The sequence below is a fragment of the Rhinatrema bivittatum genome, chromosome 2 (genome assembly GCF_901001135.1).
Source record: "Rhinatrema bivittatum chromosome 2, aRhiBiv1.1, whole genome shotgun sequence".
Taxonomy (NCBI): Eukaryota; Metazoa; Chordata; class Amphibia; order Gymnophiona; family Rhinatrematidae; genus Rhinatrema; species Rhinatrema bivittatum.
In genome coordinates this window covers 575,536,856-575,558,662 of record NC_042616.1, presented here as the reverse complement: position 1 = coordinate 575,558,662, position 21,807 = coordinate 575,536,856, and the positions used below count along the sequence as shown (strand labels likewise).

At 43.8% G+C, this 21,807-nt stretch overlaps 1 protein-coding gene across 1 annotated transcript in view; it reads right to left on the bottom strand.

The window, feature by feature from the left end:
* The window catches only part of PIEZO2 (piezo type mechanosensitive ion channel component 2), a 1,301,103-nt gene that overhangs the window by 45,889 nt on the left and 1,233,407 nt on the right, over window positions 1-21,807 (bottom strand). The window contains exons 53-54 of the mRNA XM_029587157.1: window positions 18,749-18,847; window positions 5,752-5,924 (exon numbers count right to left, since the gene is read on the bottom strand). Coding sequence (XP_029443017.1) covers window positions 5,752-5,924; window positions 18,749-18,847 — 272 coding nt within the window. The remainder of the gene's footprint in view (window positions 1-5,751; window positions 5,925-18,748; window positions 18,848-21,807) is intronic.

The window sequence follows — 21,807 nt, the reverse complement described above, 5'->3', positions numbered from 1 at the left end:
CCGAACCCCCCCCCAAATGCCTTAAATTACCTGGGGGGTCCAGCGGTGGTCCGTAGCTAAATCGGGGGAAGGGGGAGGGCAGGAAAACCGGTACACTAAAACACCCTAAAACCCACCCCCGACCCTTTAAATGAAATCCCCCACCCTCCCGAACCCCCCCCAAATGCCTTAAATTACCTGGGGGTTCCAGCGGCGGTCCGGAACGGTCTCCTGCAATTGAATCGTGTTGTCTTCAGCCGGCGCCATTCTGCGCCGCCATTTTGCAAAATGGCGGCGCAAAATGGCGGCAGCCATAGACCAACACGATTCGACTGCAGGAGGTCGTTCTGGACCCCTGCTGGACTTTTGGCAAGTCTTGTGGGGGTCAGAAGGCCCCCCCAAGCTGGCCAAAAGTCCCTGGGGGTCCAGTGGGGGTCCGGGAGCGATCTCCTGCCGCGAATCGTTTTCCGTACGGAAAATGGCACCGGCAGGAGATCGACTGCAGGAGGTCGTTCAGCGGGGGTTCCCGGCGCCATTTTGAAAAATGGCGCCGGCTGAAGACAACACAATTCAATTGCAGGAGGCCGTTCCGGACCGCTGCCGTTCCGGACTGCCGCTGGACCCCCAGGTAATTTAAGGCATTTGGGGGGGGTTCGGGAGGGTGGGGGATTTAATTTAAAGGGTTGGGGGTGGGTTTTAGGGGGTTTAGTGTGCCGGTTTTCCTGCCCTCCCCTTCCCCCGATTTACGATTTTTTGACGATAAATCGGGGGAATTGGTATTGTATCGTGGCCCTAACGATTTTTGACGATTTAAAATATATCGGACGATATTTTAAATCGTCAAAAAATGATTCACATCCCTAGTGAATACTGAGTGAACAAAACTAAGCAGTGGCAACACTGTAGGAGGTTGCAGGTAACAGAATAGACACACAACTAAAGACAAGGAAACTTTACCAGTCAGTGTAATTGCACATTAGATTATTTTGCAGACATCAGATCTAGTCTGCTTTCTACTTAATCCATATAGTATAGCTAAATTATGCTAAATTGCTGGCTTCGCTCACAAACTGTTTCTAAAACCCAAGCCAAAACATTTGGGTTGATTATGGCTTGGTTTCTTAATTTTCTGCCTTGCATAGCTCTAGCTGACTGTGAGTGCAGAGGAGGTGAACATATTAGAAAACAAAGAGGATTTAATATAAAATTGATAATGGAAAGTCTAGTTTTTGTTTTCAGCCCTCTATTGTTGGTAAATTCTGGAACCCACTATAACTTACAGTATATGATCATGCACCTGAAATCTCTGAGACAAAAGACTAGTGATGGCTCAGAAAAAAAATTACACGACTGAAAGAATGAAAACAAAGTAGCAACACATCCCATAATATGATAATGTAATTACACCTCTTCTAGCACTGTTGTATCTAGGATGAATATATAAAGGGGCGGATTTTCAGAGCCCTGCTCGCGTAAATCCGCCCAAAACCGGGCGGATTTACGCGAGCAGGGCCCTGCGCGCCGGGAAGCCTATTTTACATAGGCCTCCCGGCGCGCGCAGAGCCCCGGGACTCGCGTAAGTCCCGGGGTTCTCGGAGGGGGGCGTGTCGGGGGCGTGTCGGGGGGGCGGGCCCGGTCGTCGTGGCGTTTCGGGGGCGGGTCGGCAGCGTTTTGGGGGCGGGTACGGGGGCATGGCTAACGGCCCGGGGCGTGGCCGCGCCCTCCGTACCCGCCCCCAGGTCGCGGCCCGGCGCGCAGGAGTCCCGCTCGCGCGCGGGGATTTACGCCTCCCTCCGGGAGGCGTAAATCCCCCGACAAAGGTAGGATGGGGGTTTAGACAGGGCCGGGCGGTGGGTTAGGTAGGGGAAGGGAGGGGAAGGTGAGGGGAGGGCAAAGGAAAGTTCCCTTCTAGGCCGCTCCGATTTCGGAGCGGCCTAGGAGGGAACGGGGGTAGGCTGCGCGGCTTCGGCGCGCGCAGGCTATACGAAATCGATAGCCTTGCGCGCGCCGATCCAGGATTTTAGCCGATACGCGCGACTACGCGCGTATCTACTAAAATCCAGCGTACTTTTGTTTGCGCCTGGAGCGCAAACAAAAGTAGGCTGTTCGCGCTCGTCTGAAAATCTACCCCAAAGCAAATACAGACTGACTCTTGGGAATGTCACATTCTAGAGAGTCAACTTGAAGAACAACCTTCTATATGAGAAAATCAATGTATATCCAAATGAATCAAAATTTCTCACTCAACAATAAGACTTAATAAGACAGATACATTAAATAACTCCTGCAACCTTCATACATGCACCTCGGTTCCCTTGTATGTATCGGGTAACCTCTGTGGAGCTATGAATGCTTCACCGTGCTTTTGATTTAATCATCGGTTGCTTGAGGATCTAGAGTCTTTATAATAGCTGTTATATGAATACAGCTATAAACAAGTTAGTAATGTACTTAACTTGAGAGTGGTGACTGAGTAATGTCTTCCATTGACATGTTGTAGAATGCCGCTGTTATGACATTCGAAGACAAAGTTCCCTCTCAGGTACCGTTTTGCAATTTGCCGATGTGGCTGTTTAAATGGCAGTCCTGACTGAGGGTTCCTTTCAGGTCTTCATGCCGCTTGCTGCCATATACGCCCGACTCTGCAGAGTTTCGGAAATCTTCCTTCTTCAGGAGTATAGCAAGCCAGTTTTGATTTTCAAATCAGCCCTGAGGTGACAGGAAGATTTTTTACAATAGCGCTGATTTGAAAATCAAATCTGGCTTGCTATACCCCTGAAGAAGGAAGATTTCCGAAACTCTGCAGAGTCGGGCGTATATGGCAGCAAGTGGCATGAAGACCTGAAAGGAACCCTCAGTCAGGACTGCCATTTAAACAGCCACATCGGCAAATTGCAAAACGGTACCTGAGAGGGAACTTTGTCTTCGAATGTCATAACAGCGCATTCTACAACATGTCAATGGAAGACATTACTCAGTCACCACTCTCAAGTTAAGTACATTACTAACTTGTTTGTAGCTGTATTCATATAACAGCTATTATAAAGACTCTAGATCCTCAAGCAACCGATGATTAAATCAAAAGCATGGTGAAGCATTCATAGCTCCACAGAGGTTACCCGATACATACAAGGGAACCGAGGTGCATGTATGAAGGTTGCAGGAGTTATCATTTAATGTATCTGTCTTATTAAGTCACATTCTAGAGAGTTATATGCTGTTTATTTAGGGATAACACAGTTTGAACAGCAACAATGAACTTTTTATTACTTTCCCAGTGCATCCTCTGGTGCCCCACAACCTTTACAAGTAACTTAATAAAGTTACACAGACTTTAACTCAACATTACCATCCATATCATATTTTCCCCTCTTCTATTGTACACACTTTCACATACTAGAAGAAAAATGAGCTATTCTGAACAACCATAGGAGCATCGTGTTAACTGTCATACATTCCCTGGAGCAGATGGAGATTAATCTGGCCCTGCTGTCTGTCTCCAGACTATAAATTTATCCTGATCTGGTAATCACAACCTTTTCAGATCACTGGCTTCCAGGACTTTGGTGGATGTGATATAGTTTTCTGGATCACAGTATAGGATCTACTTTGTCAGTAATGGGCCAGATATGCCATTTTGGTCAATATGGCCTATAAACACAGCAGTCCTGTCGTAAAGCATTTCACCATCTGTTTTGAGGCAAACCAACAGGCTGATGCAGTATCATATGTGAAAAAAAAGGCGTCCAAAGTGGAGCCGTTTTTTAAATGCGCGCACATCCACTTCTCCTGGGTGCTTGATGCAATACGCAAATGAGCTGCTGTGCTAAAAGGGATGTGCAATGGATAATTTGTGCATCCCTAGCGCTCTGCATTGGGCACCCAGAAGAAGTAGCTGTGCATGTCCTCCCCCCCCCGGCAGGGCTGTTCCCTATTGGTCCTTTTCACTGATTGCCTTCTGAAAGAGGATTGATCCTTTCACTGACATGTGACAGTGAATGGACCAATCGGCAGTAAGTGAAGCAGTGAATAAATTAATATTAAGTGCCCTGTGTGTGCAGGTTACCAAAACTGATGCTCAATTTATGAGGGTCCATTTTATCCCACAGCAGCTACGTTTCTGGCACAATACGCAAGCACGATATACATGGCCCCAAGTGTGTATATTGTGGGTGTATATTGTGCGCCCTGAAATTTTTTTTTTTAACGTCAAGACTATTTTTTGCATGGTGCTGCAGTTTTTTTGTTTTGAAGTTGAGCTCTTGATGCACAGGAAGGCTTTACTCCTGCTCTGGGCAGGTATAAAATTTGACAGGTTAAAAAAGTACACCTCAGATGTACGGGGATTTTTTGCATCGCGAGGTAATAGCTAATAGGCTCATCTACATGGAATTTACATGTGATGAGCACTATTGGCTATTCATGGACATTTTACCTGTGTAATTTACATGCATTTACCTCCCGCTCCCCCCGTAAGTTGGCTTTTACGCCTATAAGTTGGGATATTTTCTAACATGCGCATGGCAATGAAATTACCATTTATACCCAATAATCTACCAGTTTTCCCAGTCCATCTTCAGGTCGAGACCCTTCTGGCTCTTCAGCCTCAATTCCCCCCGTTTCACTCAGACTTCCCCACACAGTCAGTATTTCACTTTTAAGATATTTACAATCACTTATTCCAGATATAGAACAGGTATAAATATACTAGAGTAAATTGTCAAATTTATATGTGTCAATTATTTATAAACTAGCAACTTACTTGCATAAATGTTGACCCCACCTCAGAACACCCCTGGCCCACCCCTTTTTCAGATATGTCAATATAAAGGTGAATTTTAAAAGCCTGGCATGTGCGCTGACCGAAATTTAAAAGCTGCCCGGAGGCACGCGTATCTCCAGCTGCATGCACATCTCAAAAGTTTTTAAAACGGGATAAAGTGTGTGTGTGTGGCCTGGGTAAGGCATGGGTGTTTTGGGGCATGGCCAAGAGATGTTCATGCAAATGCTTATGTGCCTGGGCGCGCATCCAGGCCTAGTGCCATGTAAATTTACTTTGGCTATGAAGGAGGTGTAAGTTAAAAAAAAAAAAAAAATTAGCCATAACTGAGGGAATTTAAGGGTCTGCGGTAAATGGAGGGAGAGTATGCTATTAAACCAGAGGGTGGGGTGTTGGAGAACCTAGCTCTTTAATGGGTAAACTGATGGACGAACTGGTGAAACTGGCAAGGGCATGGGCGCATGCCCCTTTTAAAACCCTCAGTTTCTACACGGAGGCATGTACCAATATTTTACAAAGTTGACTGATGTATGTGCATATTTTGCTTATGAAAATATGTCTGCATATACTTCCAAGCACTGGTTGACCCAGACTTTCACCAGTTCACTCACACCAAATGTCAGGAAGTCACCTTCTACCACTTGCTCCAGGACACCCACCCATAAAACAGACAAAACAGAAGTCAGATTTAAAGTCCACAAGTTGATTATCAAGTGTAAAAGCAGGATTATATGCTTGATGGAGGTATTATTTTTGTAAGATATCCATCTTTCTTCTGAATTAATTTCCAGATTCAGTTTCGTTTTTCATTTTTCTAAGGTTTGTAACCCACGTTACATAAGATAAATTCTGAATTTAGAATAATAAAATATGCTAAAACAGAATAATAAAATGTTTGATGACTGTTTTACAGATGGAAGAGTTCAAGTATATATTAATTGAGTTATTTTTATATAATTTATTTTAGAATAAACAATCAGTCTGTACTGTACCTTTGAATATTCCAAGAAATAACAAGTGTGAAGTTAGAATTTGAGTTATTGAGCTCTTTTATCATCTCTATTCTACTGGGGGGACTGATGGTCCATAAGGAGTTTGAATTTCCTTCCAATTCTGCTTTGGTGACATCTTCACTTCCATATCCCTCTAGAAACTGCAAGGCAGGCTATAAATGAGAAGAGGAATAGAAATATTTAAGTAACAATATAGACAAAAATGATTTAATTTAGGCACAAATTTGAAACAGATTAATTTTACTTAAAACAATTTTATATTCCGCTACTTCCACATCCAATGTACAAGGCAGATGAGCACTGCCAAGGTTTTAAATCATGTTACTAGTACAGTTTCCTAAGCATTTGAATTTTCACTTACCTTTTATAACAATTTAGTTTGGTGGTTGGAAGGAAGACATTATTTCAGGTGTTTAGGTCAATTAGGTATGATAAATGCAATAGTTTAGGGAAACAATATCTGTTACCATTTTTTGCAAACAAACAAAAAGGCAATTGCTGCCAATCCTTTATGGAAAAGCAGAGAAACTGGGAAGGGATGACAATGACTCTTGAAGGTACTAAGTTCAGGGAGGATAACTTTCAAACAAATGTATTCAGTGACAATCACATGCGTATATGACCCCAAGCAGATATACATGGGTATATTATAACTCGTGTATGATATATGTACGGTATGTTTTATAAAATATGCATATCTATTCCACAACATATGTGCTTATGTATGCTTACGCATAAATACACGCAATGCATTGAAACCACGTATATCAAAGCATTTAGGGTCTGATTTTAAAAAGCATTTATACACATAAAACTGAGCTTTACGTGAGTAAATGCACTTTACATGAGGAAGTGGTCTTTTGAAAACTGCAACAATATTGAATTGTCAATAGGATTTACTCACGGAAGTGCACTTTACTCGAGCAGATAGCTTATGTTACATCTTTGTACATAACTCCTTTGAAAATTAGCTCATGAATGTGCACACTTTTCCTACCTGTTTTAAAAATATGCGTGCAAATATTTTATGCTGAAAGTAATATAAGACATACTCGTATAAGTCCCAATTTACGCACTTAGGGGCAGATTTTAAATACTTGCGCGAGCGCGTACTTTTGTTCACGCAGCAGGTGCGAACAAAAGTACGCTGGATTTTATAAGATACGCGCGTAGCCGTGCGTATCTTATAAAATCTGGGGTCGGCGCGAGCAAGGGGGTGCACATTTGTGCAACCTGCGCACACCGAGCCCAGCGCGGCCTGCCTGTTCCCTCCGAGGCCGCTCCGATTTCGGAGCAGCCTCGGAGGGAACTTTTCTTCGCCCTCCCTTCCCCTACCTAACCCACCCCCCGGCCCTATCTAAACCCCCCCCCTACCTTTGTCAGGCGTAACTTTGCGCGCGTCACCGGCAGCCCCGCTCCGTCCTCCGGTCCCGGGGGCTGGTCCGGAGGCCTCGACCACGCCCCCGGGCTCGGCCACGCCCCCGGGCCCGCCCCCGAAACGCCACGGCACACCCCCTAAACGCCGCGTCGTTTCGGGGATGCCCCCGGACACACCCCCTCCCGCCCCTTTTCGAAAGCCCCGGGACTTACGCGCGTCCCGGGGCTTTACGCGCGCCGGCGGCCTATGCAAAATAGGCGCGCGAGGGCCCTGCGCGCGTAAATCCAGAAGGATTTACGTGCGCGGCCCTTTTAAAATTCGCCCCTTAAGTTGGCCATATTTAAAACATGCATGTGTAAATGAAATTATCCAGTTTACTAATAGGTCCACCAGTTTTCCCAGTCCTTCTTCAGGTCCTTGAGACTTGACTGATTCTTCAGCCAGAACTCCCCCCAGTTCACCCAGACCTCCCACCCAATCACTATTGCACAATAAATAAGTTGAAAATCACTTACACCAGATAATTAGCAGGTGCCAAAATAAGCAAATAAATTGGCACATGTTTGCACGTGTCTTTTAAAATAGCAACTCATGTGCTAAGTATTGACCTCATCCCGGAATGCCTATAGACTGCACCTTTTTACGCATGCATATGTGCACAAGAAAGTGAAAATAAGCAGGTATTTTCAACTTTTATCAAATATGCAATAACTGAGTGGAGGCCACTTACATACATATAGGGTCATTTTTTTGCAGGTAAATCTTTGAAATTTCACTTTATATGTACTTTATTTATTTATTTATTTTATTTAACAGCTTTTAATATACCGGTGTTCATGCAAGCACATCACGCCGGTTTACAATAAACTTGAGAAAGGAGGAAATTACAAAAAACAGGGAATGGGGAATGGAGCAGGAGCGAAAAGGGGGGGGGGGGAGAGAGAGGGAGAAAGGTAGAAGGAGGAAAGACAGCAGCTGAGAAAGGTAAAAGGAACGTAGCAGTATTTACATGAGAGGTTGATTAACGGGGTTAAACATTGTTGCTTAATTACAGCGGTTAAAAGAAGGATATATAGATTAAATAGAGGATATATATGGAAGCTTAATTACAACAGTTATGGTAGGTTATATTGATAACTTATTTAAATAATTAAAACACATATGTATAAAATATTTGCTTATTTACAGCAATTATAGAAGGTAATAAAAAGGTAGCTTAATTTAGGTTTTTTAACACAGGTTGAAAGTTTCAACTTGAGTTACAGTGGAGCACGGTAACTAGGTAGCGAATAAGTGAGTGGTGGGCGGGGGGGTATAGGAAAGGGTGAGGGGAGGGAGGGTGGGGTGTAAGAGGGGGTATGGGTGGGTTGCAGGGGGTGAGACGGGTGGTTTCAGGGGTTGCAGGGTTGCGGGGGGGTTTACATATACTTTACAATTATATGTAAACAATTGTGTCTAATTTGCAGGGAATGTGACTATTTTATAGATCTACTGAACTTAAGTCTGCTCAACTTAAGTGTGTTCAGACTTATCCAAACCCAAATCATGATAAAAATTGAATATCTGAAACAGCATAACAAGTTGTGTTTGAAATCTGCTTCCTACAGATTCATTCTGTCCCCACACTTTCTCTTCCCATGTAGTCAGACAATTAAAGCCTAAGAAGGTGCAAGTAGGATAGGAAAATCTGTGTGTAATAGAACACTGGGCTAAACAAAAAAAAAGTTATGAACTGAAAATCTTTAAAATAGGAAAGTATTCAAACATAAGAGGAAAAGGAAACTGATATGGTTTTTTAAGATGGCTGAAAAAAAAAAGGGAACAAGATTAGCTCTCAGAAGCACAAGGCACAGTCCCCAATTTCCCATGGCAACTCAATGATAAATTCTGCAGTAATTCAGTCTCATGTCTCATCAGTTCCTGTCGTCTTGATGTCTTCACTCTTCATCTTGGAAGTTCCACTGATGTCTTGTTCTTTGGACCTCCACTTCAAGATGTCCTCTGGGCAGTGTAAACCTCCAGGCAGATCCCGACTTTTATTTCTACTAGCATCAGCATCCATACTGCGAAGTCCCTGGATCTTGAGGGCTTCCTGAACTGGAACCCCAGTTTTAATCTTCTCTTCCCAATCCTGTCTGGATCTTCAGAGCCTCTTACATCTGCCTCTGCCTTGATATGAACTTTTCCTATCCTGTCCTTGGCGGCCGTGTCTTGTCTTAGTTGGCTGGATCGGTGTGTCTCAGTGCAGGCTTTGTTGAAGCCTTCATATCCTCTTCAATCAACTGTACTCGGAGACCTTTAGCGTGGTCCATGACCTGCCTCGCTTGGTAGTGTAGGGCTCGTGTATGCGTGGCTCGAGACCTGCCTAGCTTGCTAGTATATGGCGCATGATGTGGCAGTACCACTGCAGATTTCCACATCGGACTTCATATCCTGTGACGCCGTCTGAGTCCTCCGTTATCTAAGGCTTGTCCTAGCCTACAACTCTACATTCCTTATTGAATTTCCCTGAGTTGTCTCTTCATGTATCCAGAGTGATGTTCCACTTCACGTATCCTGAGTCTTGTCTCACTCAAAGTCTTCATCTTTGATGTCCTCATCCTTCATCCACCATTCACCCTGTTGCAGTTGCTGCTCCATACGGCAGGTCCGAAAGGGCTAGGAGTAGTTGGAGGACCACTCATGAGACCAAACATAGCATTAGAACATAAGAACATAAGAAAATGCCATACTGGGTCAGACCAAGGGTCCATCAAGCCCAGCATCCTGTTTCCAACAGTGGCCAATCCAGGCCATAAGAACCTGGCAAGTACCCAAAAACTAAGTCTATTCCATGTTACCATTGCTAATGTCAGTGGCTATTCTCTAGTGAACTTAATAGCAGGTAATGGACTTCTCCTCCAAGAACTTATCCAATCCTTTTTTAAACACAGCTATACTAACTGCACTAACCACATCTTCTGGCAACAAATTCCAGAGTTTAATTGTGCGTTGAGTAAAAAAGAACTTTCTCCGATTAGTTTTAAATGTGCCCCATGCTAACTTCATGGAGTGCCTCCTAGTCTTTCTACTATCCGAAAGAGTAAATAACCGATTCACATCTACCCGTTCTAGACCTCTCATGATTTTAAACACCTCTATCATATCCCCCCTCAGTCATCTCTTCTCCAAGCTGAAAAGTCCTAACCTCTTTAGTCTTTCATCGTAAGGAAGTTGTTCCATTCCCCTTATCATTTTGGTAGCCCTTCTCTGTACCTTCTCCATTGTTTGGATCTCTCTACTGTACAGGTACAGCGGTGGTCAAGGTCCATCTCACCAGCCTACACTCGGACGCCTCTCACCTGCTGCAGTACTTGCTGGAGCCCCACTACAGCTGCGTCATCACCCCGAGGGCACACGTTCCATCAGAGATGGGTCCGCTACCTGCGGTCCCACAACAGAAAATACATCAGCATAGGATGCGTAGTGCGAAGGAAGACTAGGGAGAGAGGTTCCGGTGGTCATGCAGGGTAAAGGTAAACGGGCTCCAGACAGGTCTTTGTAGCTGAAGAGTGGTCCAATCGAACTGCGGAGTGTGCCGCTGGAGCCAGGATAGTCCCAAAACTTCTGGGTGAATGGCTTTGTGTAAGATGGCCACATGTAGAGTCCCCTTGTGTAACTGGATGGTTGCAGTAGTATGAGTAACTTCATCAGGAAGATGCTCTCCATGAATCGATGAGAGCAGCAAAGGAACCAGGAACAAATGGTAGGAATCTGTAGATGTTTGGTGAGCTGCTTCAAAATGAAGTTCCTCCGGCCCGGAGTCCACCAGAGCCAAGATGTGAAATTCTTGATTGTTCAATCGTATGGAGACAAGAACAGTCAGTAGAGGAGATGGAGAAGTTAGGCCCAGGAGGAGTCTTCCAGAAGAACCTAGGCCCGGCAGTTTCCCGGACAGACTTGGCACGAGGGAATGACATGTCCTGGCTGACCGCAGTACAGACAAAAAACCAAACTGTTGACGACGATGATGCTCTTTAGGAGATAATTTACTCCATCCCATTTGCATGGGTTCCTCTTCTGTAGGGTTGGAAGGAGCAGTTGGCTTAGGAAAGGGTGAATGTCGAGTGTGAGATGGTCTGCCTCAGGGATACTCTGGACTCAAGAGCATGCTCTTGTAGACGATAGTCGATACGTCCAGTGAGGTCAATGAAAGAGTCCAGGGTGGAGGGCAACTCGCGAGCTGCTAGTTCATCATTTATGCGCGGACTTATCCTTCTAAAAAGATGGTGGGCAGTCAGAGTCCCAGTATAACTCAGAAGCTAGGGTGCAGAATCAATGACGTAGTCCATCAATGGGCGTGAGCCCTGCTCTAGATGAAGGAGGGTTGACCTGGAGATGGTACATCGGCCAGGATCCACAAAGACTGACCGAAACAGGGCAAGGAACCCTGGAAGGTCTTGTAGGACCAGGTCAGCTCGTTCCCATAGGGGTGATGCCCAGGCTAGGGCCTTACCTTCAAGCAGAGTCAGGATGTAGGTGGTTTTGGTGACTACATCCTGGAAGTAGGCGGGTTGTAAACAAAAATGCATATGGCATTGGTTCAGGAAACTCCGACACATTAAAGGGTTCCCTGAGAAGTGTGGTGGTGCCGGCAAGGGCACAGTGGGCCGAGGAGTCGATAACGAGGAGGAGGCGTTGAGCTTAGTAGATACTCTTGCCTTGGTGGATTCAGGGGCAGGAGGCAACGTTATTCTCCGATGTTTAGTGGAACACCTGAGGATTCCCCTTGTCAGTTTGAAAGTTCCGCTACTTCTAGCCTCCATCCATAGAGAGCCCTTACCGGGTGATGTGACTTGCCCAAACCTTACCAGTGACTCTCCGCAATGGAGCTCTCCATATGGAATCACTTCCCTTCTTTGTGTTGGAAAAGGCCATGCACCCTATCGTCCTGGGGTTACCCCTGATTGCAAGCGCACCAACCCCAATTTGACTGGGCATCCTTGGAACTCTCCCGCTGGGGCCCAGAGTATCATGGGAGGTGCCTTAAGGAGATTGCTCCTGTCATCTGCATGCCTATGACTCCGGCGATGCCAGGACTGCCACCCCAATACGCATCCTATGGGGTTGTGTTCTCCAAAGATGCGGCTGACATTCTTCTTCTGCATAGGTCCTACGACTATGCCATAAGACTGATTACCCAATACTGAAACTCCTAAAGGACGTGTCTATCCTCTCTCAGCAATTGAGAACAAGGCAATGTCTGATACATTGAAGAGAACCTTCAGAAGGGGTTTATCAGACTATCGAAGTCTCCAGCCGGCGTAGGCTTTTTCTTTGTGGGGAAGAAAGGACGGTACCCTACGTCCATGTATCAATTACCAGGTCTGAACGAGATCACGATTAAAGACCACTACCCCTTGCCTTTAATCTCGGAGCTGCTTGACCGGCTTCAAGGGGCCAAGATATTTTCAAAACTCGACCTGAAGGGGGCCTACAACTTAGTTTGCATCTGTAGTGGCGACGAATGGAAAACAGCCTTCAACATTCGAGACGGCCACTTCGAGTACTTAGTGATGCCCTTTGGCTTGTGCAACAAACCCGCCATATTTCAGAACATGATGAACGACATCTTGCGGGATCTGCTGTACAAGAGTGTTGTGGTCTACCTGGATGATATCCTAATCTTCTCCAGGATCTGCCCACTCACATTGAAGATGTCAAACAAATACTCCGCCGACTCCGTGAACACCGGCTTTACGCCAAACTTTAAGTGCAAATTCACAAAGACTCAGTGCCTTTCCTCGGCTATATTGTGTCTAAAGAAGGCTTCCAGATGGATCCTCACAAACTTGAAAGTATCAAAATTGGTCCCAACCTACCAGCCTGAAGGCCCTGAGAAGATTCCTGAGGTTCATCAACTATTATAGAAGCTTCAAAGAACTATTCTTCTTTAACAGTACCCTTGACCGCTATGACCTGCAAGGGTGCCAATGCTTCAAAATGGTCTGCGGAGGCCATTTCCACGTTCGAGAATCTGAAGACTGCCTTCTCCACGGAACCATGCTTGTGGCATCCTGACCCCAACAAGCCCTTTATCGTTGAAGTTGATGCTTCAGATGTTGGCGGGGGCCGTAGTGAGCCAGACAGGAGACTCAAAAGCCTTATGTCCCTGTTCCTTCTTCTCACGACAATTCTTCCCGGACCAGAAGAACTATGGGATCGGCGATAAAGAGCTCTTGGCAATAAAGCTTGCATTGAGGAATAGCGGCCTTGGCTTGAAGGCGCTCAACATCAAATAACCATATTCACGGACCACAAAAATCTAGAGTATCTCCGCCACGCACAACGTCTTAACCATAGACAAGCTAGATGGTCCTTATTTTTTAATCGTTTCGAATTTGTGCTTAAGTATCACCCTGGAGACAGAAATACCAGAGCAGACGCCTTGTCACACTCCTTTTCTCGGAGGATGTGCCCGAAGAACCTCAGCACATAATTGATCCGAAGAAAGTCATTTGGCAACTACCCATTCTGTGCCCGCTGGTAAGACTTGTTCCAAAACACCTCAGGAAGAAGGTGCTCTTTTGGGCGCACGATTCCAAGCTGGCTGGCCATCCTGGTCAACGCCGTACCCTGCTCAAAATACAGAAATTGTATTGGTGGCCTATGATCAAGAAGGATACCTATTCCTATGTGGCATCCTGTACAACTGTGCCAAGAACAAACCCATGTCATGCATCCAGGATAAGTTCTTGGAGGAGAAGTCCATTACCTGCTATTAAGTTCACTTAGAAAATAGCCACTGCCATTAGCAATGGTACATGGAATAGACTTAGTTTTGGGTACTTGCCAGGTTCTCTATGGCCTGGATTGGCCACTGTTGGAAGCAGGATGCTGGGCTTGATGGACCCTTGGTCTGACCCAGTATGGCATTTTCTTATGTTCTTATGTTCTTAATAATGGAATTGAAGGTGAGGAAACACCTAGGGCTTGACAGGTATATGGCCCATTTTTATAAATCTTGCAAACAGGCTTTGGTAAGACCCCTCACGGCCATGTTAAACTAGTTGCATGGGGGGGGGGGCAGCTTCCACAGGGTTCAAATATTGCTGGGATTACTGTTATTGCAAAAGCAGGATGAGACCCTATACTATGCAGATCCTGCAGACCCATATCGCTTATTAATCTTGATTTAAAGTTCCTTGCTAAGGTGCTTTCATGAAGGCTTAGCACGCTGGCGCCACTACTTATACACGGGAATCAATCCAGGGTTTGTTCCGGGTAGATTAGGGGCTGATAAAATATGCAGGGTCCCCAACATTATGTGGTGAGTTTGGAAAGCACAGCTACCTGCTGTGCTTCTGGCAGTGGATGCTGAGATAGCATTTGATAGAGTACACTGGCCCTATCTGTTTCAAGTTCTCTATAGGCTAGGTTTGGGATCCTCATTTTTGTCCTGAGTACAAGTGCTTTATCATCATCCCAAAGCGAGTATATGGGTAAATGGAGGGTACTCAGACTTTCTGAAGTGGAAAGAGGTACTAGGCAGGGATGCCCACTTTCTCTCCTGTTGTTTTCCCTATCACTTGAAGCCTTCGCCTCTAGGAATAGGTCCCTTGACAAGGTGATGGGCATTCCTATTGGAGCACATTCTAATAAGATGTCCCTATTTGCGGATGACTTGTTATTTACCATTTCTAACCCTGAGGTTTCCCTAGAAGAGTAGAGAGACAGGGGAATATGATAGAGATATATAAATACCTTGATGTTATTAATAATGCTCAAGAAGGAAATATTTTTCAAAGAATACAACAAAAGGTTCTAGAACATTCTTTCTGCCTCTCTGAAGCCTCAAGGTATAAGGCTTCAAGGGGATGGAATCAGGAGCAGCACTAGGAAATTTCTTTACAGAAATTGTGATGGGATGCATGGAATAGGGAAGGTGGTGAAAATAGAGTGAAAAAATTTAAGAACGCATGGGGGGGGGGGGGGGGGGCAAGCATAGAGGAGGAGTAGCCTAGTGGTTAGAGCAGTGGGCTATAAATGAGGAGACCAGGGTTTGAGTCCTGCTGTCGTTCCTTGTGACCTTGGGCAAGTCACTTTACCCTCCATTGCCTCAGGTACAAACTTAAGAAGGTTATTTTCCAAGCTGTGTTATGGGCTTTTCGCATACAGAGTAAAAAAGTGCACACAAAGATGAGATTTGTACAATATTCTCTCAACCTAGCTTGATGTTACCCAGCTAGAGAGTCCATCAAGCTAGGTTGAGAGAATATTGTACAAATCTCACCTTTGGATGAGTTTTCTCACTCCAAAGGACATCAATCATCACAAGATTACACTGTTCTGTTCGTCATCTCACTCTGAATGTCAAAGTGGCCCCTAACCCTCTACACTAATACCTAAACCTCACCTCGAGTAATTAGGTGGGCCTTATATAGAGGTATAAATACCTACCTAGTATGAGACCTTATAGCTAGGCTCTCTCTTGCACTTACCGCAAAGTGTGAAAGTTATCGCACTCTGCTGTAATACCTATGCGAAGTGCTACGATAGTGCACTTTGCAATAAATAAGCTATTACCATAAAACACGCTCCTTTTCCTATCGCATGCAATAGTTTGATGAATCTAGGCCTTAGATTGTAAGCCCTCTGGGGATAAGGAAATACCTACAGTACCTGAATGTAATCCACTTTGAAGTGCTGAAAAAACTGCAAAAAGTGGAATATAAATCTAAATAAATAAAATAGTTGGGAAATGAAAAAAAAAAAAGCCAAAGATCCACTAGTCAATTTCACTCCAGCAGGAATGGAGTTGGACAGACTACATGGACCTTGAGGTCCTTAGCTTCTGCCATATTCTATGTTTCTATACATATATAGAAAGAGGAGGTGTCAGTGCTGGCCAGGATTGATATTGTCTGTCCATATTTTCTTTGATTGTGTAATAATTGGAAGTGTGGAGGAAACCCCAGAAGCAAGAAGAGAGAAGTAATAAGGTGGAAGAGCATGATAAGAGGGAAGTGGAGAAAGACAAGACCTAAAAGACACGAGATATGGAGAGCAAAGAGAAGCCCGATGCAGAGACAAAGAAATATAAGTGACCAAGGCAGAGAAAGAAAATCATGAGGAAACAGATAAAGAAACAAGAAGAGAAAAGAGAAAGATCATGGAGAGCTCCACCAATTTCAGAAAAAGTTGATCTGCCACAAAAGAAAACAGTAAAAGCAGGGCTTGAAGATGTATTACTCTTTTGCATGAGTAAAAGGGCTACAACAATGTGCAAAATGGATCATATTTAAAAGGATTTGGGAGCAGGCTCATATCAGAAAAGATATTTGGTCCAGTGTATGCCATAGTGCATGAATTAGTAAAAGAGTTTCCATTGTGAAGCTGGGTATTCTGGTATTGTAATGATATGAAGATTTGTTAAATTTGTTTTATCTATGTATTTGTATGTTTTATATTTTATATATTTATTTTTGTTTGTTTATATGTTATTGTTATCTGTTTTACTTGGAATCCGCTTAGCATGACAGAGTCACTATAGGCAGAATACAAATGCTTTAAAAAAAATAAATTATATGTAGCAATTTATACTGGGGGTAATTTTCAAAGCCCTTTATGCTCATAAAACATAAGTTTATGTGTGCAAATAGCTTGTTAAAAAATTGCCTGTGGTTTGTGTACATAAAAGTATATGTGTTCACCAACGGGCGGATTTCAAAGCCCTGCTCACGTAAATCCGCCCAGATTTATGCGAGCAGGGCCTTGTGCGCTGGGTGCCTATTTTCCATAGGCCTGCTGGTGCGCTCAGAGCCCCGGGACTCGCGTAAGTCCGGGGTTTTTTGTCGGGGCGTGTCGGGGGCATGTGGGGGGGGCAGATCGACGCAGCATTTTGGGGGCGGGACGTGGCGTTTAGGGGGCGGGCGGGGGCGTGGTTTTGGCCCGGGGCGGTCCGGGGGGCCGCGCCCTCCGGAACCGCCCCCGGGCAGCGGCCCGCTGGCGCGCGTGGATTTACTTCTCCCTCCGGGAGACGTAAATCCGTGGACAAAGGTAGGGGGGGGGTTAGATAGGGCTGGGGGGGTGGGTTAGGTAGAGGAAAGGAGGGGAAGGTGAGGGGAGGGTGAAAGAGAGTTCCCTCCGAGGCCGCTCCGATTTCGGAGCGGCCTCGGAGGGAACGGAGGCAGGCTGCGCGGCTCGGCGCGCGCCAGCTGCCCAAAATCGGCAGCCTTGCGCGCGCCGATCCTGGATTTTAGAAGATACGCGCGGCTACGCGTATCTACTAAAATCCAGCATACTTTTGTTTGCGACTGGTGCGCCAACAAAAGTACGCGAACGCGCATTTTTTTAAAATCTACCCCCAAATGTGCACATACTTTTATGTGCACAAAAAAACAGGTGTTCTGCTGGTAGGGGGCAGAGCTGTGATTTACATACATACTTTTCATTTTTAAAAGTATGCTTGTAAGTTAACCCGCACTAATTATGCCCTACAGGTGTAAGTTTGTATAGGTTAGATTGTGTGTATCATTTTAGACAACTTTGAAAGTTAGCTTATGCGCCTAAGTTGGCTTTGAAAATTGATGTGAATTTATACATTTTTGGGAAAGGCAATTTTTTAAAATTGCCTGCATAAAAGTAAAGTCTGACAGTACTTTTTTTACCTGCAGTCTTTAAGACTTTAGACTGAATGTGTAAAGCAAATTTGTGTGCCTCTATCTGCTTTGAAAATCTGTGGGTGGGCAGCACAGATCCGGTTCCAACGTGCATGCACTAAGTTAATGCTTGTTCCTTAGCAGGTGTAAATCTGCATGCATATTTATGCACACACTTTTGAAGATCTCAAGTATTGAGGTAACTCATGTCCCTGCCCCCACACCACCCTGGAACACCTCTTTGTAGTCCTTTACAAGGACATCCACAACTGGATTCCGCTTGCACAGTCCTGAGTAATCTTTTAAAGGATATTTGTTCTCATATACTCGTACTTATGCATGTAAATCCTTTTGAAAATTAACCCTGAAATGTCTAAATTATATGGGTTGTTTTAAAATTACCTTCCCTATGTACAGAATAATAATAAGAAAGTTACAGCCCCTCTCCCAGCATATTTACACATACTCTCTCATATGCACCCGTGCACACATACATGCCACATGGCCCAAAGTTTCCTCTGGGTTTATATACCGTCTTTCTGGGCCATCAAAGGACTGTACTGTAGTGACATTTATCACATCTTCAGTAGAGAAAAGGAAACTGTACGACACAGCAAACTTTGTAGTTTTCAATGGTCTTTTTTTTTTTTTCTAAGGAAGTTTAGTTTGTTTTTAGCACTTTAACACTGAACAATAAAATCCAAGAGTTTTATTTAACTTTATACATGCATGCCAGCGATGTTTTGAATGAGTTTTGCATTAAAGCTGTTGTGGTTTGGCTCTTATTTTGAGATATTACATTTTAGCAAAACTCTCTCATGCTAGAATGTTTATTTACAATTCCAGTGGGCTTAGAATTTTTACTGTTTTAGTGCTGTGAGAAAACAATCTTCAGCAATCATTGAAACATCATTGATTATGGTCTAAAATGCTGCAGTATTTTACACATTTTACTTACATTGTTTTTGCTGTTTTCATAATTATCCCGCAGTGCCTTAAAGACAGAATTATTCGTGTCTTTGAGCTGGTTCTGCTGAGCACTCATTGTGAAAATTGGCTGCAAGACAAACATTTAGGAATGTTGGCTAAGCAAATACATGCAATACTTGCCAAGCTCACTGCACAAAGGGGTACTTTTTCAGTAAGGTGCCTGCTTCTTAGCCTGCACAAATCCAGCTGAAATTCAAACACAAGGTACCCAGATACTTTGGGTTCAAATATCAGCTTGTTATACAGTTAAAAGTACATCCGTACAATAACACTATGCACACTGATACCTCCACTTCGCATGCATTTTTTTTTTTTTAATTATGAGGCAATTTTCAAAAGGGATTTCACCTGTGGAAAAATCATTTTTGAAAATTGTTCTCTATCCCCATACAGGAGTAAAAGTAAGCAGTGCTATGGGACAGGGTTGGGGTGGAGATTCAAAAGTATACACAGGGATTTCTAAATGAATTCCCCGTGAGTGCGTTACCCTGCACACTTTGGGGCAGATTTTAAAACATACGTGCTCGCTACCCGGCGTGCACAAATGTTTGCCTGATTTTATAACATGTGCGCACAGCGGCCTCGGAGGGAACTTCCCTACCCCCTCACCCCATCTTCCCTTCCCTTTCCCTAACGCTCCCACCCCCCAACCCTAAGCTAAACCCCCCTAAAAATTTACTTACAGAGTTATGCTTGTCTTGGGCAGGCGCAAGTTGCGTGCGCCGACCGATGGCCGGCACATGATCCCAGGCACAGTGACAAATGGTCGCTGTGCCTGGAGGCTCTGGCCTGCCCCCAGACCAACCCACCCATGCCCTGCCCCTTTTTTCAAGCCCCGGGACTTACACATGTCCCGGGGCTTTACACATGCCACCGGGCCTTTTGAAAATAGGCCCGGCGCGTGTAATCCTCCTGGATTTACGCGTGTAGGGCTTTTAAAATCTGCCCCTTTGTGCCTGCAATGCACATGCGGTACAGAATCCCTGTGGGCACTGGTCTACCACTGGATTTTCAAAGGGAAACTAACCATAGAGTTTCCTTTTGAAAATTGGCTTGCAGGTCCTCAGAGTTTCAAAACTGCTCTCCCCATGTATGTGTGTAATTTCCTCCCTTGACTAAGTTTCATACTCACCTCCGCTCCCTGGAACATGTCTTTCTACTATGACTAAAATGTATGCAAGTTGGGAAAACTACAAGTGTACTATCCAATTAACACCTTTTTTTTTTTTACCTGTGCAGTCTAGATTGTGTCTTTGAAAGTCTATACAATGAAAATAACTCATCCATTTTGAAATGTCATTGCCCATTGTGTCAGGGCAATGAAAATGGGACTAATGTTTATACTAAATTACTTACACGAACCAAAACTGTATATGTATGATGTATAATTCAACCGTTATAATTACAGAAACATCATATCCATAAGCTGAAAACAGATAATACCATGTAGTCTGTTAGATGAGTGTGGACACCTCATAAACACCGTGGGCTTCTTTTTGCTTCAATGAATACCTCACGCTTAGGTTGTGCAGCGTTTTCAATGCTGCTAACCAGTCAATTAAATTATCTTTGACTGTATGACCAGGTTATAATCATCGGTGACCACACTCGTTGGTATACATATTTTTTTGAATCTTTTTAGAAAAGGTTTTCCCCTTATTTTTATAGCCCTAAGTAAAACCACTTCTACTGCTGTTCATGCTTTCTGAATGCTCCTACGGCAGGCACATTTTTTATTTTTAAGCCAAAGAGAGAAAAACAGAGTGGATTTGATTCACCCAAAGTTAGGACTTAAAAAAACTGTATGGCATTATGATATTTGATGACTGACAATACAGTAAATATATTCAATTCACATGTTAAAACAAATCTTGGTTCAGGGTCCCTGCGTATCTTTAAAATGTTACAGAAAATCTATATATGTGGCCTTTTAGACTAGATCTGCTCTGAACAGAGCAATAAATTATCAGCCCCATTTTACTCTTCATAAGCCTCATGATTTCATAAACAACAATCTTCCTGAAAGCAACAATATCTCTGGAATCAGGTGGAAGACATGCATTGAGCACGATGAAATGCTAGTGTTAACTCAATCGCAGGCATGAAGCCAAAAATACTTGTTCAAACTCCAGGCCTTTTCAACTCCTATTGTGTCCCAGCTTTGCAGGAATGAAGGGGAAATTTTTCATTCTTCATCTGTCACTGTACACCTCTGCAAATGCTTATCATGAATATATAACAACACTTCTTAAGTAGAGATATCTGACAATATTATTATTAAATTGACAGAAAACCTGGGAATAACTAGTAAACTAGTATACAATTGATACTAAATAAATAACTAGTTATGATTAGATCCTTTGCTGTGAAACATTCACTGTAAATGAGATAGCTCTATTGTGAAATCTAGCTGTTAAAATTTTTTTAACCTTTATTCATTATCCCAATTATTTAAAACATTTTTTGTGGTAGAGAGAAGACCTCAGTATTGGCAAGAAATCCGAATGTCTCAGAAACGTCTTATAAGCCAATTGTTGCAATCACCGGTCTTTTACTCTCTTAATTTTAATTTTTTGCTTAAAGTCATTTTCTGTTGATTATTACTTGAAATGCAGCTGTGTTTCCAATTAAAGTTCTTATAATGTCTCAACTGGTTTTTGCTTTCACACAGCCGCCAATTTTATTTTATCTGCAGTTGATGTAAATCTTTCAAGTGGGAATATCTTCAATTGTTGCAAGCCTTTACTATGTTTGTAGGCTTTCACCACAGCAAATCATCAGTGTTTTACTTCAACCCTTCTTGTATTCTGGATGGGAAAACTTCACACCGTTCCAAACTTCCTTGCATTTAATAGGACATGACTCTGTATGTCCTGTACCGGGTACTTAATTCCCAACAAGATCCCGACATAATTTAACAGCAAGGCACTTATCTTTATGCACAATGCTGTCATGAGAAAAACAATTCAGAACAAGCAAAAAGATAAGTGCTTGCTGCCTTTTCCTGCCCTGTTTTTATTCTCTTAA